Source organism: Diplotaxodon limnothrissa, linkage group LG11 (genome assembly GCF_057381915.1).
Source record: "Diplotaxodon limnothrissa isolate DT_005_m linkage group LG11, D_limnothrissa_male_GT1.1, whole genome shotgun sequence".
Classification (NCBI taxonomy): domain Eukaryota; kingdom Metazoa; phylum Chordata; class Actinopteri; order Cichliformes; family Cichlidae; genus Diplotaxodon; species Diplotaxodon limnothrissa.
Window position 1 is genome coordinate 38,319,019 of NC_140606.1, and position 12,409 is coordinate 38,331,427.

Consider the following 12,409-nt stretch of genomic DNA (forward strand, 5'->3'; position numbering starts at 1 on the left):
CCCGTGATCAGGTACCCTGCTGGGGTAATAGGCTGGCCAAAGGAGGAGATAGAAGCCACTGACATAAAGACAAGAAAGCTCCTTACCATGCATGGAGGGTTTCACCCCAAGTCCAGCACCCTGAGGCTGTACGCTAAGCGGAAGGAAGGGGGCCGGGGACTGATGAGTGTCAGCACCACAGTCCCTTCCACCGGGGTTACTTGCGTAGTAAGAGAGCGTTGTTGTTTGTTTTGTATTTGTTTCTGTCACAGAAAATTTGTTTTTTTAGAAAAGTTATCACAAGGTTTTTGGGATAGGTATCTCATATTTACTAACTCCAAATTTCAAATTATTAAGTCAAACTTTGAAACTTTGAGTTTTTAAGTTGGCACTTTGAGTTAGTATCAGTGGCAAATTTCGAATTACTCAAAGTTTTGAGTCAGTACGTGGAAATATTGAAATATGTGTCTCGAAACTTCGAGTTTTGATTTACAGGCAGCATTTTTTTCTTTTCTTTTTTCCTTTTTCTCGGTTGGTGTTTGTAACGCTTACACTCTTGGATTATAGGTGTGTAGCATAGCACTCAGCAGCAGACACAACTCTGGTAAAGTTAGACCATATTCAGTATCAGGCACTACGAATTTGCACAGGTGCATTTAAAACATCTCCAACAGCAGCTTTACAGGTGGAGATAGGAGAGATGCCATTGGGACTGAGAAGGGAGCAGCTCATACTTAATTATTGGGCTAATTTACAGGGCCACGGGCAGGATCACCAAACGCATGAAGTACTTAAACCTTGCTGGGAGAAAGAAAGGAGGGAAAGGAAGAGCTTTGGATGGATTGTGGGGAGACAAGCAACAGAATTTAATCTGGATCAGTTAAACATTAGTCACAGAGTGCCGTTACCAGCAGTACCTCCATGGCTACTTCCTGATGCTACAGTAGACTTAACATTGTTGAACAAGAAGAATGAGGATAAGGCATTTGCTTTGAACTCTCATGCGGTACAGGTTTACATTGACCAATATTATAGTTATGTTCAAATATATACGGATCCCTCAAAAAACACAACCGGTCAAACCGGTGTTGCAGCCGTGGTCCCAGAGTTTTTGGTGGAAATGGGTAAAAGGATTAGTGATGGGCTTTCTGTGTACACTGGGGAAATGATCACAATATTATTAGCTGTTCAGTGGGTGGAGGACGTGAGACCATTACATGCTGTCATTTGTTCAGATTCAAGTTCATCATTGGTCAGTCTGCAGCATAGTCACTCAGACAGTAGAGCAGATGTTTTGGCGGAAATTCAGCAGTCACTTTTCCAGATACGCATGATGGGACTTGCAGTCGTGTTTTTGTGGGTGCCAGCACACTATGGCGTATGGGCGAATGAAAAGGCAGATAGAGTTGCAAAGGAGGCCGTAAAACATGGGGTGGTTGACATGGCTGTTAGTTTTGGCCAAGCAGAGATAAGGAGTATGGTAAGGTTAGATATGAGAGCAAGATGGCAAAAGCAGTGGGAGGAGGAAAGGAAGGGACGATGGTTGTTTAAGATTCAAAGGAGGGTGGGAGGAATGAGAAATGCAGGACGGACTAGGAGGGAGGAAGTGATCATATCCAGACTGAGATTTGGACGTACTGGCTTGAATATTATTCATGATAGGGAAACATAGTACTGGAAAATGTGATTACTGTGGGGTAGAGGAAATGTGGATTGCACAACACTGGTCACTATATTCTTCATTTCCAGTTAATACTTGTACAGCTGCTGTTATTGTGTGTGTGTGTATATATATATTTATTTATTTATTTATTTATATTTCTTCATACATTCTTATATAGTTCTATACTGTGTATTGTGTATTTTGTTGTACAGTTATTTTATTTTCAACTTTAATTTATATATTTTATCTTATTCTTTCCCAGTTAAATTTACCCTTCATTCTAATTTGTGTTGTACAGTTATTTCATTTTTAACCTTAATTTTTTATATTTTATTCCTTCCTAGTTAAATTTACACTTTAATTTTTCATATTTATTTCCTATCTTATTCATAGCCCTTTCCTTTTTTTTTTTCTTTTTTTTTTTTTCTTTAGGTCACGAGCAGTTGTCTAAGCATTTCACTGCATATCGTACTGTGTATGACTGTGTACGTGACAAATAAAAATTTGAATTTGAATTTGAAACTGTAGAACATGTCATGTTGCAGTGTCAGAGGTATCAGGTTGAGAGGAGACAATTGATTCAAAATCTCAGTAACCTAAAAATCGAACTGGATCTTGTTGATTTGTTGCGAAAGGAATCGGGAAGTAAAAGTTATCAGGCCTTATTTCAGTTTTTAAAAGAGGGGAACCTGTTTGGAAGGATTTGAGGATTTTTTTATTTTTTTTTTTGAGCGTCGTTCTAGACCCTACTCCATACCAGTTGGTGGCGGTAATGCACCTTTCAATTGTTTGCCAACCGCCAGTACAAATGTAAGAAAGAAAGAAAGAAAGAAAGAAAGAAAGAAAGAAAGAAAGAAAGAAAGAAGAACGCTTACACTCCACTTCAGCAGGTGGCGCTAACGCACCTCTACAGTGATTTTCCAACCGCACTACGGAAGCCGTAGAGGAAGAAGAAACTCGAAGATGGAGGATTTGGTGTCTGTTGAGAAGAGTCCGGTAAGAATCGGTTTCCCCGGTTTTCCTTTTCTTACAGTGAATTCTGTGTGATGGGCTTTCGTAAACTCACGTGTTAGAGTGTGTCTGTCAGCGTGTGTGTGTCGCAGTTTGTTTTGCTGGTCGTTAAAACGGTGAACCGCAAACCTGCCGATTCATTCTCAGCGCCGCTGCTATGTCATCCAGTTAGCCGCTAATGTTAGCATCACGTTCGCAGATCTCAAGGAAAATGATTTGTTTTCTAAGTATGTGAGGAGTTTGTAAACCCGTACTCAGTAAATGTGTGTATTAATTAGTCAGATGATGGTTTAATTGCGGAACTCGGTGTTTTAAGCACCGCAAAGTAGTCAGTTATTGGTAGCTAGCTGTGAAAGTAGCTGATGATTGTGTAAAGCAGCTGCTGTGCGGGTCTCTGTGATTTTGGCTTTGTCCCTGAATGCTGAGGGCTGTTTATAACGCCACATGTTTGTGTTTTTATTGTCGCCTTCGCAGGAAGACATGCCGGCGGTACTGAGCTCCAGACCTCAGACGGGACTCTCCTTCCTGGCACCAGAACCAGAAGATCTGGAGGACCTGTACACCAGATATAAGGTCTTATTATCTGCTGTTTAAGTTTCACAGATTTACACACACTTAAATGGGTCCACTTTGGTAAAAAGACTACAGGAGTCCTGAAAAATCCTATCGTGAAAGGACACTTATATTAGTGGTTCTTATATATCTTTGTACAACTTGCGTCATTCACACACCTGAGTGCTTTTAATGCACACATTCACAACTTGGGGTTCATTATCTTGCCCAACTAGGGAATTAGAACCACCAACCTCCCAATTAGGTGACCTACTCTACTTCCTAAGCTAGGAACGGAAGGTGAGAGGTGGGGGACACAGGTTCATGTAGAAGGCAGTTAGGTCCAAATTAGTGGCTTTTTCTGATTTCAAAGCTCTTCTCACATGGGCATCAGCAGGTTTCTGCTGGGATGTGGTGGAAGACACAGGAGAAGAAGTGCAGCTGACTCAGTTGATCTGCTTCAGTAGCAAACAGCAAATTAATGGCGACTTCAAAACAGACCAAGTGAGAGACCCGTACTTATTTGAAGTTCACCGCCTGGAAAACAGTGGGCGGTGCATTATAGATCCAGGATTATACTTTGTTGGGTCCACTTGACAGAAATGTGGATGCATGTACCCTTAAGGCTTCAAACAAATTGTTGATGGTGTCATCAAGCTGCGCCTGTTTTGGTCGAAAGCATTGCAGCAGCTGGAAACGACGTCATCTGCAAATTATGGCAAATAACAAAGAGACAAAGCACTTTTGGAATATGGGGAAAGCCAAAAACTGCGCTTCCTCCACTTCTGTACCATTGATTCATTAATGTTGAATTCTCTCCAGCTGCTCTGTTCCCATGTAGTTGCAGTATATTAATAACTAACCTCGTATTGTGAATGAATGAGCTCAGTTGTTCTCCAGGCTGAAGTTTGGCCCGTGTACAGCATCCTGCTATGCGATTGCATTTGTCCCTGACCACAGAATCCCTCACGTCAACTTTTATCGAGTGGAAAAAAAGTTGGCTTCATCCTCCAGCTTCACTGTGCTAATGTTATGCTAACATAGCTGTGTCGCTAGCAATCACGTAGCACAACATTATATACCAGCTAGTCCAACTTCAGTAACCCTGCAAACGCCACTGCTGTTTAGTTTCATTTATGTTGGAAGTGGTAGCAGAGCTGTACGTTTGAATTAGTTTCAAAAATCTCTCAGTCAGAACATGCTATATCATGTTTAGGTGGAAACTAGCGAGCTAACTTCCTGCTAACTTCTAACTCCGTTGAATTTAATAAATTCTGTTTTCATGGATGTTAAACTTAATTGTTACACCTGGTAAAGCAGCAACGCTGATGATTTTATTACAGATGAAATCATTTAGACAGTTTTTAACTCTCAGTGATGCTGCTGTGTTCGTTTGACTTTGGGACCTGAAGATGATGGAGTTTAGGACCCAGATTACTCCGCGAAGCTCCTGACTACGGCAGCCGTAATGCTCTGACAATCCATCAAGCAGGGCGGCTTCATAGCTTACCAAAGTCGTATAATTTTTGGACAGTTTCTGCGCGCCGTGTAGCACATAAAATCGGTTCGAGGTGAGTAAACACAATCAGAATTCATACAAAAGGCAAACTGACGATTTTTGAGAAAATTAAAGGATTTTAAGTGTGCCTTATAGTGTGTGAAATACGTTATACAGAAGAAAAGAATATATCGCGATACATATCGTTCCCGCACATGCTTCAAATTATACCATGATATGGACTTTAGGGCATATCGCCCTAGTCTGCAGCTTTCTGTGTCCACATTGTCTTGCTGTTGTCGCCCTCACAAACATGCCAGAAATGGTGTCACGGCTGTTGCCACTTGTTGCGCTCTGGTGTCATTTCAGCTTGTTACACGCACACTCTGGTGTGAGTGGCACATCTGTGTTTATTTTCATTACAGTGACATATGTATACATGAGCAAGTAGTATTACTATGAGATGCTGAAAGAAAGAAAGAAAACAGAAAAACCTTCACCATCACTTTCCTGCTCTTTGAAATGTCGAGGAAAAGTGCCGAGCATGTACAATGTGTGGACGTGGCCTCAGTAACAGTACCAATAGTTGAAGTGTTGAGAGGATGTTCAGGGTGAACATTTTAATAACGGTTGCTTTTGTCTTTGGAACATTCAGTGTTTCTCAGCTGGGAAAAAAGGTTGGTTTCGGAGCTGTCAAACAAATTTCAAAAAATGTTTATAGAATCAAGTAAATAATTTTTTACTCAGAATTCCACGTAGTGTGTGTGGGGTTAGGATAAACAGCCTGTGCTACTGTGGGCTGGTGGTCCCTGCAAGACAAAGTTTACAGTCAAAACGCCCTCTGCTCAGGACTTAACTGTGTCCTTCAGCACTCTCACATTTTGCTTAGTTTGAATTCAAATTTTTGTTTCTAATCATCATGTTAAATAATCCAGGTGAAGTTATTGTGGCTGTTTTCATCGAGCAGCCTTTGGCATAGAAGCTGCAGATGTGACCTGCAGCTCCACCTTCATCTCCAGCAGGCTCTCACGCTGCTTTTGCTGTGTCTTTGCAGAAGCTGCAGCAGGAGCTCGAGTTCCTGGAGGTGCAGGAGGAGTACATCAAAGATGAGCAGAAGAATCTGAAGAAGGAGTTCCTGCACGCTCAGGAGGAGGTGAAGAGGATACAGAGCATCCCTCTCGTCATTGGCCAGTTCCTGGAAGCTGTTGACCAGAACACAGCTATTGTTGGTTCCACTACAGGTACTGTGGGGGCAAAAAGGCAAACTTTAATAGATCTACTAAACCAAAAGAAAGGGTTCTCTATTAGCATAAATGGAATATTACATCACTTGGAAATCAGTAATAATTGTTTTTGCTATCTTTCAGCAGGCCCTTTAACCTGACTCTGTGATAAATAATTAAACCCATAGATTATAAATGAATGAAGCTGCAGATGATGCATACGGGCTTTATCATGTTCCGGCTTTCAGATGTGCCATGTGCCGTGTACGCCTTAAATGTGTAATGAGCCCTGTTCCTCCTCCTCATTCCTCGTTGTCAACCTTTCAGGGTCGAACTACTATGTGCGGATCCTGAGCACCATCGACAGAGAGCTGCTGAAGCCCAACGCCTCGGTGGCCTTACATAAGCACAGCAACGCTCTGGTGGACGTGCTCCCCCCGGAGGCCGACAGCAGCATCATGATGCTGACGTCAGGTACGAAGCCTTCAGGCTCTGACATGTTCAAGCCCTGTCGTGGAAACTCATCACAGTGGGCCGGAGCTTTCTTTGTTTCTGCACTCACGTCTCATTAAAAATATCTGAAGCTGGCGCGTTCACTTTAACCATCAGAGCTGGTTTAACTTGTGTGTGTTTCTGCTTCCAGACCAAAAGCCTGACGTGATGTATGCCGACATTGGTGGTATGGACATTCAGAAGCAGGAAGTGAGAGAAGCTGTGGAGCTGCCTCTCACACACTTTGAGCTCTATAAACAGGTCAGATATTCAAGTGACATTTTCACACTCGTCATGGTCCACACTGCTAAACGCCAGACGCACAAACGGTAACTAAAGCCAAGTGTTAACTACACCTGGTCTTAGCAGTGCAACACAAAGGTTCAAAAAGAAAGTTTTAAAAATATAAAATGAGATTTACACTGAGCGCAGTGGTCGTCTATGCTTCCTAGACGTGCTCCAAACTAGTCACATGACTTCTGGCCACAGGCTGTATATAAAATATGGACGTCGTGTCAGCGTTTGGAAAGTGAAGCCAGTGTAAACCTTAACCTTGATTCTTCATAATGACCTGCAGGACCATTATTGTATACATGTGTATGAGAGAACCTCAGTAAAAAACCTTCCTGATAGGTTTATGATCTCAGTCGCTGTTGAATAAAACATGTTAACTTTGTACATTTTAGCTCCATGAAAGTTTAAAAAAGACTCATTGGGGGATACATGTAGACTGTAGTACACAGCTACGGCCAGAAGGTGGCAGAAATGCATGAAGGTGTTTGTCAACAATGACTGTGCAACAAATGTAAACAAAGGATGTTACATGAGTTATTTTTTTATCACGAACCACTCGGTCATATTCAGCCTTCTGACTCTTTCCTCAGATTGGCATCGACCCTCCCAGGGGCGTCCTTATGTACGGACCTCCAGGCTGCGGTAAGACCATGTTGGCCAAAGCCGTGGCTCACCACACTACAGGTAAGTGCAGCAGGACGTGATGTGCACCTGCAATACATTTAACTTTAAAAGGCTTTAATATGATTTTTATAATAAGTTGTGTTTCACCGATTTTCTCTCTGCCTGCAGCGGCGTTCATCCGCGTGGTCGGCTCCGAGTTTGTTCAGAAGTATTTGGGGGAAGGTCCTCGTATGGTGAGGGACGTGTTCCGGCTGGCAAAAGAAAACGCCCCCGCCATCATCTTCATCGACGAGATCGACGCCATTGCAACGAAGCGTTTCGATGCACAGACCGGAGGTACGAAACAGCCCGACTTTTATACATGTTGTTTTTAGCCCCTGTCCTGCACGCGACTGTCTGCGTGACGAACTCGGCCGTCTAACCTCTTTGTTTCCTCTGCAGCTGACAGGGAAGTGCAGAGAATCTTACTCGAGCTGCTCAATCAGATGGACGGATTCGACCAGAATGTCAACGTCAAGGTGAGCCGAGCCTCTTAACTGTTTCCCCCTGTGGCTGCACCACATCTCTGCGTGCTGACTCGAGCTGCATTTCATTCACTGCATCGTTATCACTGCGTCTGCTGCAATCCAGCTTAGAGAGCATCCCCGAGGCTCACGGCGTCATTCATCAGCACCTTAAATGGACATTTTGCCCTTGAGCTGTTTACACATGGAGTGCAGCTAAGACTTGTACAAAGAACTCCTTCCTGTTCTGATGAATGCTATAACCCAGAAAGGTTTTTGGGGCAGATTTGTTTTTCTCTGCCAAAATAGTTCTTACAGTGAGAAAAGTGCAGGAACTTGATGGTTAAAATGTTACAAATGCACACGCTCAGAAATAATCAGGAACACTGTATCGTATTTATTCTCATTTGTATCATTAACAGCTTTTATTTGTGCTTATTTATGTGAGCATATTTATCATATGTAACAGATTCATGTAGTGTAGGTAAATCCTGTCTACTCTTTGTGGTCTGAAGCTTGCTTTGAAGGTGATTGCTGTTCAATTGCAGGCAGACAATTCCAGGCTCTGGTTGCCTAGGTAACTCACTAATATATTTACTGTCAGGTTACATGTCAATCGGCCTTTGCTGTGCTCTCACTGGCAGTCACTTGAGGCGATCGCCTGAAAGCTGAGAAAAGTTTCTCGGGTTATTTTCTGTTTTTTATAGTCGCTCGATGTGGGGAAATCTCACTGAGATCATGTGGTCTTCAGTCGCCACGGTGCTTCCTGTTTGGACGCAGCTCAAGTCGAGAGTAGTCCTCCAAAGAAATGATTATCCACTCTTCCGAATCATTTCTTCGCCATATTTCCAAAGTGAGTTTAAGGCCTTTAATGAGGATCAATCTGCCTGTCGTGACGCTGGTTTGGACCACTTTCTTAGTATGTTTATCTTCTTCTAACTCTGGATGTTTTCCCAGAATAAATATTCTGAGACTGAATTCCTAACATATCACAGATGTTCTTGTCCAAAGTCTCTGAACGTTACGTGACGTACAGCCTGGAGTAAATCCTCCTCCTGTCCCGTCCAGTAAAAACAACACACGTCTCTAAAGTTAAGTAACCTTTAGTTCATTGACATTAGTTTATTCTACCACAGTATCCAGTCCCATTCTTCATCATCCCAGCACAGAATAATATACAAAGACTGTGTTTTCTTCCAAAATTCAAAATTACTGTGTCAAGTTCAGCAGCTGTCGGAGCGGTAAATTAGATCTAAAGGGCCGTAATGGCAGATCGTGGAGGATTTATAGAAGCGAGATCCAAGTATTCCAAACTGGTACTTCATATAATAACCATTGTAAATAAATGGGAGATTAGTAATAAATAAAGCTCATTGTGCGTTATCTTTTTATAAATAGTTGAAAATGCCATGAAAAAGCAAAGATTTCCGACAACACGACGCAGGCTCACTGCAGCTCGACGGTGTTTACAGCAGAGTGATGTCACTCCCTGCTGTCCTCCATCACCTCCACCTGTTGGTTTTCTCTTTATTTTTTCTGTTTTTCATTTGAAGAGCTTAAGAGTTCAAGGAAACCTCTGTGGAGAGACAGTCCAAGTTAAAGAATAATCATCTGTGCCTTTATTAAGTGAACACATCACATGTCACGTTTACAATCATGTGCTTTAAGAACATGTCAACCCCTCTTCCCCGTCTTCAGGTGATCATGGCCACCAACAGAGCCGACACTCTGGACCCGGCTCTGCTCCGCCCGGGTCGTCTGGACAGGAAGATCGAGTTCCCGTTGCCCGACCGCAGGCAGAAGCGTCTCATTTTCTCCACCATCACCAGTAAAATGAACCTGTCGGAGGAGGTCGACCTGGAGGACTGTATCCTTTTGGCCCTTGAGCTTATTTTGTTCCCGCTCTGCAGCATTCACCTCAGCACGTAGTAACTGTCTCACTTCAGGTTTTCTCATTTAAACGATTCACTGTGAGTTTCTACATTGTTGGGTTTCGTTTCCGACTCTGGGCTGTTGACTTCTTTGGCTGGAGGTTTTGTTGTGTTTAGTCTGCGAGTCCTTCCATCTGCGTTTACTTTTGCATGTCTGTCCTCCACATTATTCACTTGGATTCAGGGCCGAACTGGTTTCCACACTCGCGTTTGGCATAAAACACACCAACGGCTTGCTTTGCATTGTAAAGTGTTAGAGATGAAAATGTGCTCCCTGCGTACTGTTTACATCGCACCTCCTCCATAGACACCTCATCACTGCTGCTGATTCATTGAATGCTGTTTTTGTTGATTCGGCCTTCACTGACACACAGATGTGGCCCGACCAGACAAGATCTCTGGAGCTGACATCAACTCCATCTGCCAGGAGGTGAGCTATGCGCTACACCTACTTGTTTACACTTTTTAAAATAATGCATCCATTAAGTATGAGTTATTAGTGATAATGTGTTAAATACAGTTTGGAGAAGTCTTAAAATTTGATCGGCTGTGAGCTGAATGTTACTTCGATCAGCCAGTTTTAAATGTAGAAGCTTTTTTGAGCCGTTCGCTCCACGTGTTTAAATTTGGGAGAGTTTTCCGTCCGATGCTTTTCCTGACGCCACCTAAAGGGAACTGAATCGGCGACCTTTTGTTGACGACCTCTTCCTAAAAGCGTCGGCTCAATTTCAATTTAAAGCTACAAGATCATAAAACGAGCGCCAAACGTGGCCAAAAACCACCTGTGTGAGATGTTGTGTTTACTCTGGGAACTTTAAATTAGACTTATAATGGTTTTAACCTTATTTACTTTCATTAATAAGATAAAACTGATTACTTTTCTTCTTGTCTTGTCTCAGGCCGGCATGTTGGCAGTGCGAGAGAACAGGTACATCGTCCTCGCCAAAGATTTTGAAAAAGCCTACAAAACGGTCATCAAAAAGGACGAGCAGGAGCACGAGTTCTACAAGTAGACGGAAAAGATCATCGGGAAGAATAAAGATGTCCAGACACACGTCTGTTATTGATTTCCGTCTGTGTCTGTAACTACGGCGAGTCTTTTGTGAATTCACGACCTGCGTTGATTTTTGGACTAAATTTACTCACTGTGGCGCTCGTGGCCTCACGTCAGCCCCGTGTCACACCACCATGTGAAGGAGTGTGTTTTCGTACATGCGCTCCTCTGGTTCCTAAAATATCTGGCCCTGACTGTAGCTCGGATAGAGCATTTGTATCTGTGTGTAGTCTGAATAACCCGAGAAATACATTAAAGATGTTTTCCATAAAAACAGGAAATGATGGTGATTGTTTTTCTACTTCTGGCTGAGCCATTAGAGCAGCAACAAATGTTTGTTATTCGATGGAGAATATTAAGCGGGAGTCACTTTAATTGATTTAAACGCAGTCTCGCATATTTCAGGGTGGACCTTAGAGCCACGGCAGTTTTAGATGCTTCGATGCTGACTTCATTTTTCAGATCCAGCAGTCGCTGCGTTGTCACCACTCCGGACCAGCACCAGCCTTTTCATTTCATCTTTGTGGCACCGAAGCACCCGTTTAGACCTGATACTCACTCTCTGGGTGGGACTTGGCTTCATCGATGGGGATCAAACAACACAAAAGTTACCTGTTCTTTAATGGCTGAAGTAATATCAGGTACAATCGCAACATTTACCAGATAAAATAGATACATTTATTAATCAGCAGTGGGAGCCATACATGAGATAGATGTAGTCCCGTGTGGATAAACTGCTGCCGCTTTTTGGCTTCTGGAGTTGACAGAGTCGACTCAGATGGATGCCGGTGCTGGGCCGAGCTTCTCGGCGCACCCCTGCCGGTCTTTGCGTCTCTGTTTTTAAGTTTGCCCGTGAGTTGAAGCATTGCAGCTGGAGGTTACCGCTGCCCCTTGAAGTGGGAGGAAGATGATTAGGAAATCAAATACACAAGTTAAAGAACCGCCTGTCCATCAGAGTGGTGGTACCTACAGGGGTGTGGTAGGAAGGATGTAGGTGACCTGGTCGAAATAAAAGGGACAGAGCTGCGGGATCGCTATTTCTGGGCAGGAGGACATCCTGGTGAATATTTGATCCACCCTGTGGTTTCTCCCAAAGCACTGTCGAGGGAAGAGTCTGTACCACAGGCCTGACACCACAACATCCATGCTGCTTTGAGCCGTTGAGGCGCTGACAGGAAGTAAGCTGTAGCGAGGTGGCTGGCCTGTCATCTCGATAACTGTTATCTTCGCGGAAACAGGTAAACAAAGGTGATTCAGTGCAGAGGCAGCCACAGCGATCATTCATCTAAACGCTTGTCTTCTGAAAGCATAAATGTTATCTTACCTTAAATGTGTTTGTAACCTGCTGCAGGCGATGAGTGAGTTGTTTATCTTTAAATTCCAGATCATCACAGTTTTAAATGACGACTTTGGAATGAGTATACAGACTGTATATTAAAGATGGATGGGTCCTAGCTGACATTTTTTGGGGGGGCTCCGTGTGCCCGTCTATAGACACACCCTTACTGAACCCAAAATATGATTATCATACAGAGCAGAAGTTCAAAACCTGCTGACAGCTGACGGCAGTGCCTCCCAACGAAAT

General features: G+C 43.2%; 1 protein-coding gene across 1 annotated transcript; it reads left to right on the top strand.

Moving 5' to 3' along the window:
• Positions 1 to 2,591: 2,591 nt before the first annotated feature.
• psmc4 (proteasome 26S subunit, ATPase 4) lies at positions 2,592 to 11,096 on the top strand. Its single transcript, XM_085365999.1, has 11 exons — positions 2,592 to 2,638; positions 3,128 to 3,226; positions 5,758 to 5,944; positions 6,254 to 6,400; positions 6,570 to 6,679; positions 7,303 to 7,396; positions 7,505 to 7,672; positions 7,778 to 7,854; positions 9,538 to 9,706; positions 10,145 to 10,200; positions 10,670 to 11,096. The coding sequence occupies exons 1-11, from the start codon at positions 2,606 to 2,608 to the stop codon at positions 10,781 to 10,783; spliced, it is 1,254 nt and encodes a 417-aa protein (XP_085222125.1). The 5' UTR covers positions 2,592 to 2,605; the 3' UTR covers positions 10,784 to 11,096.
• The last annotated feature ends 1,313 nt before the right edge of the window (positions 11,097 to 12,409 follow it).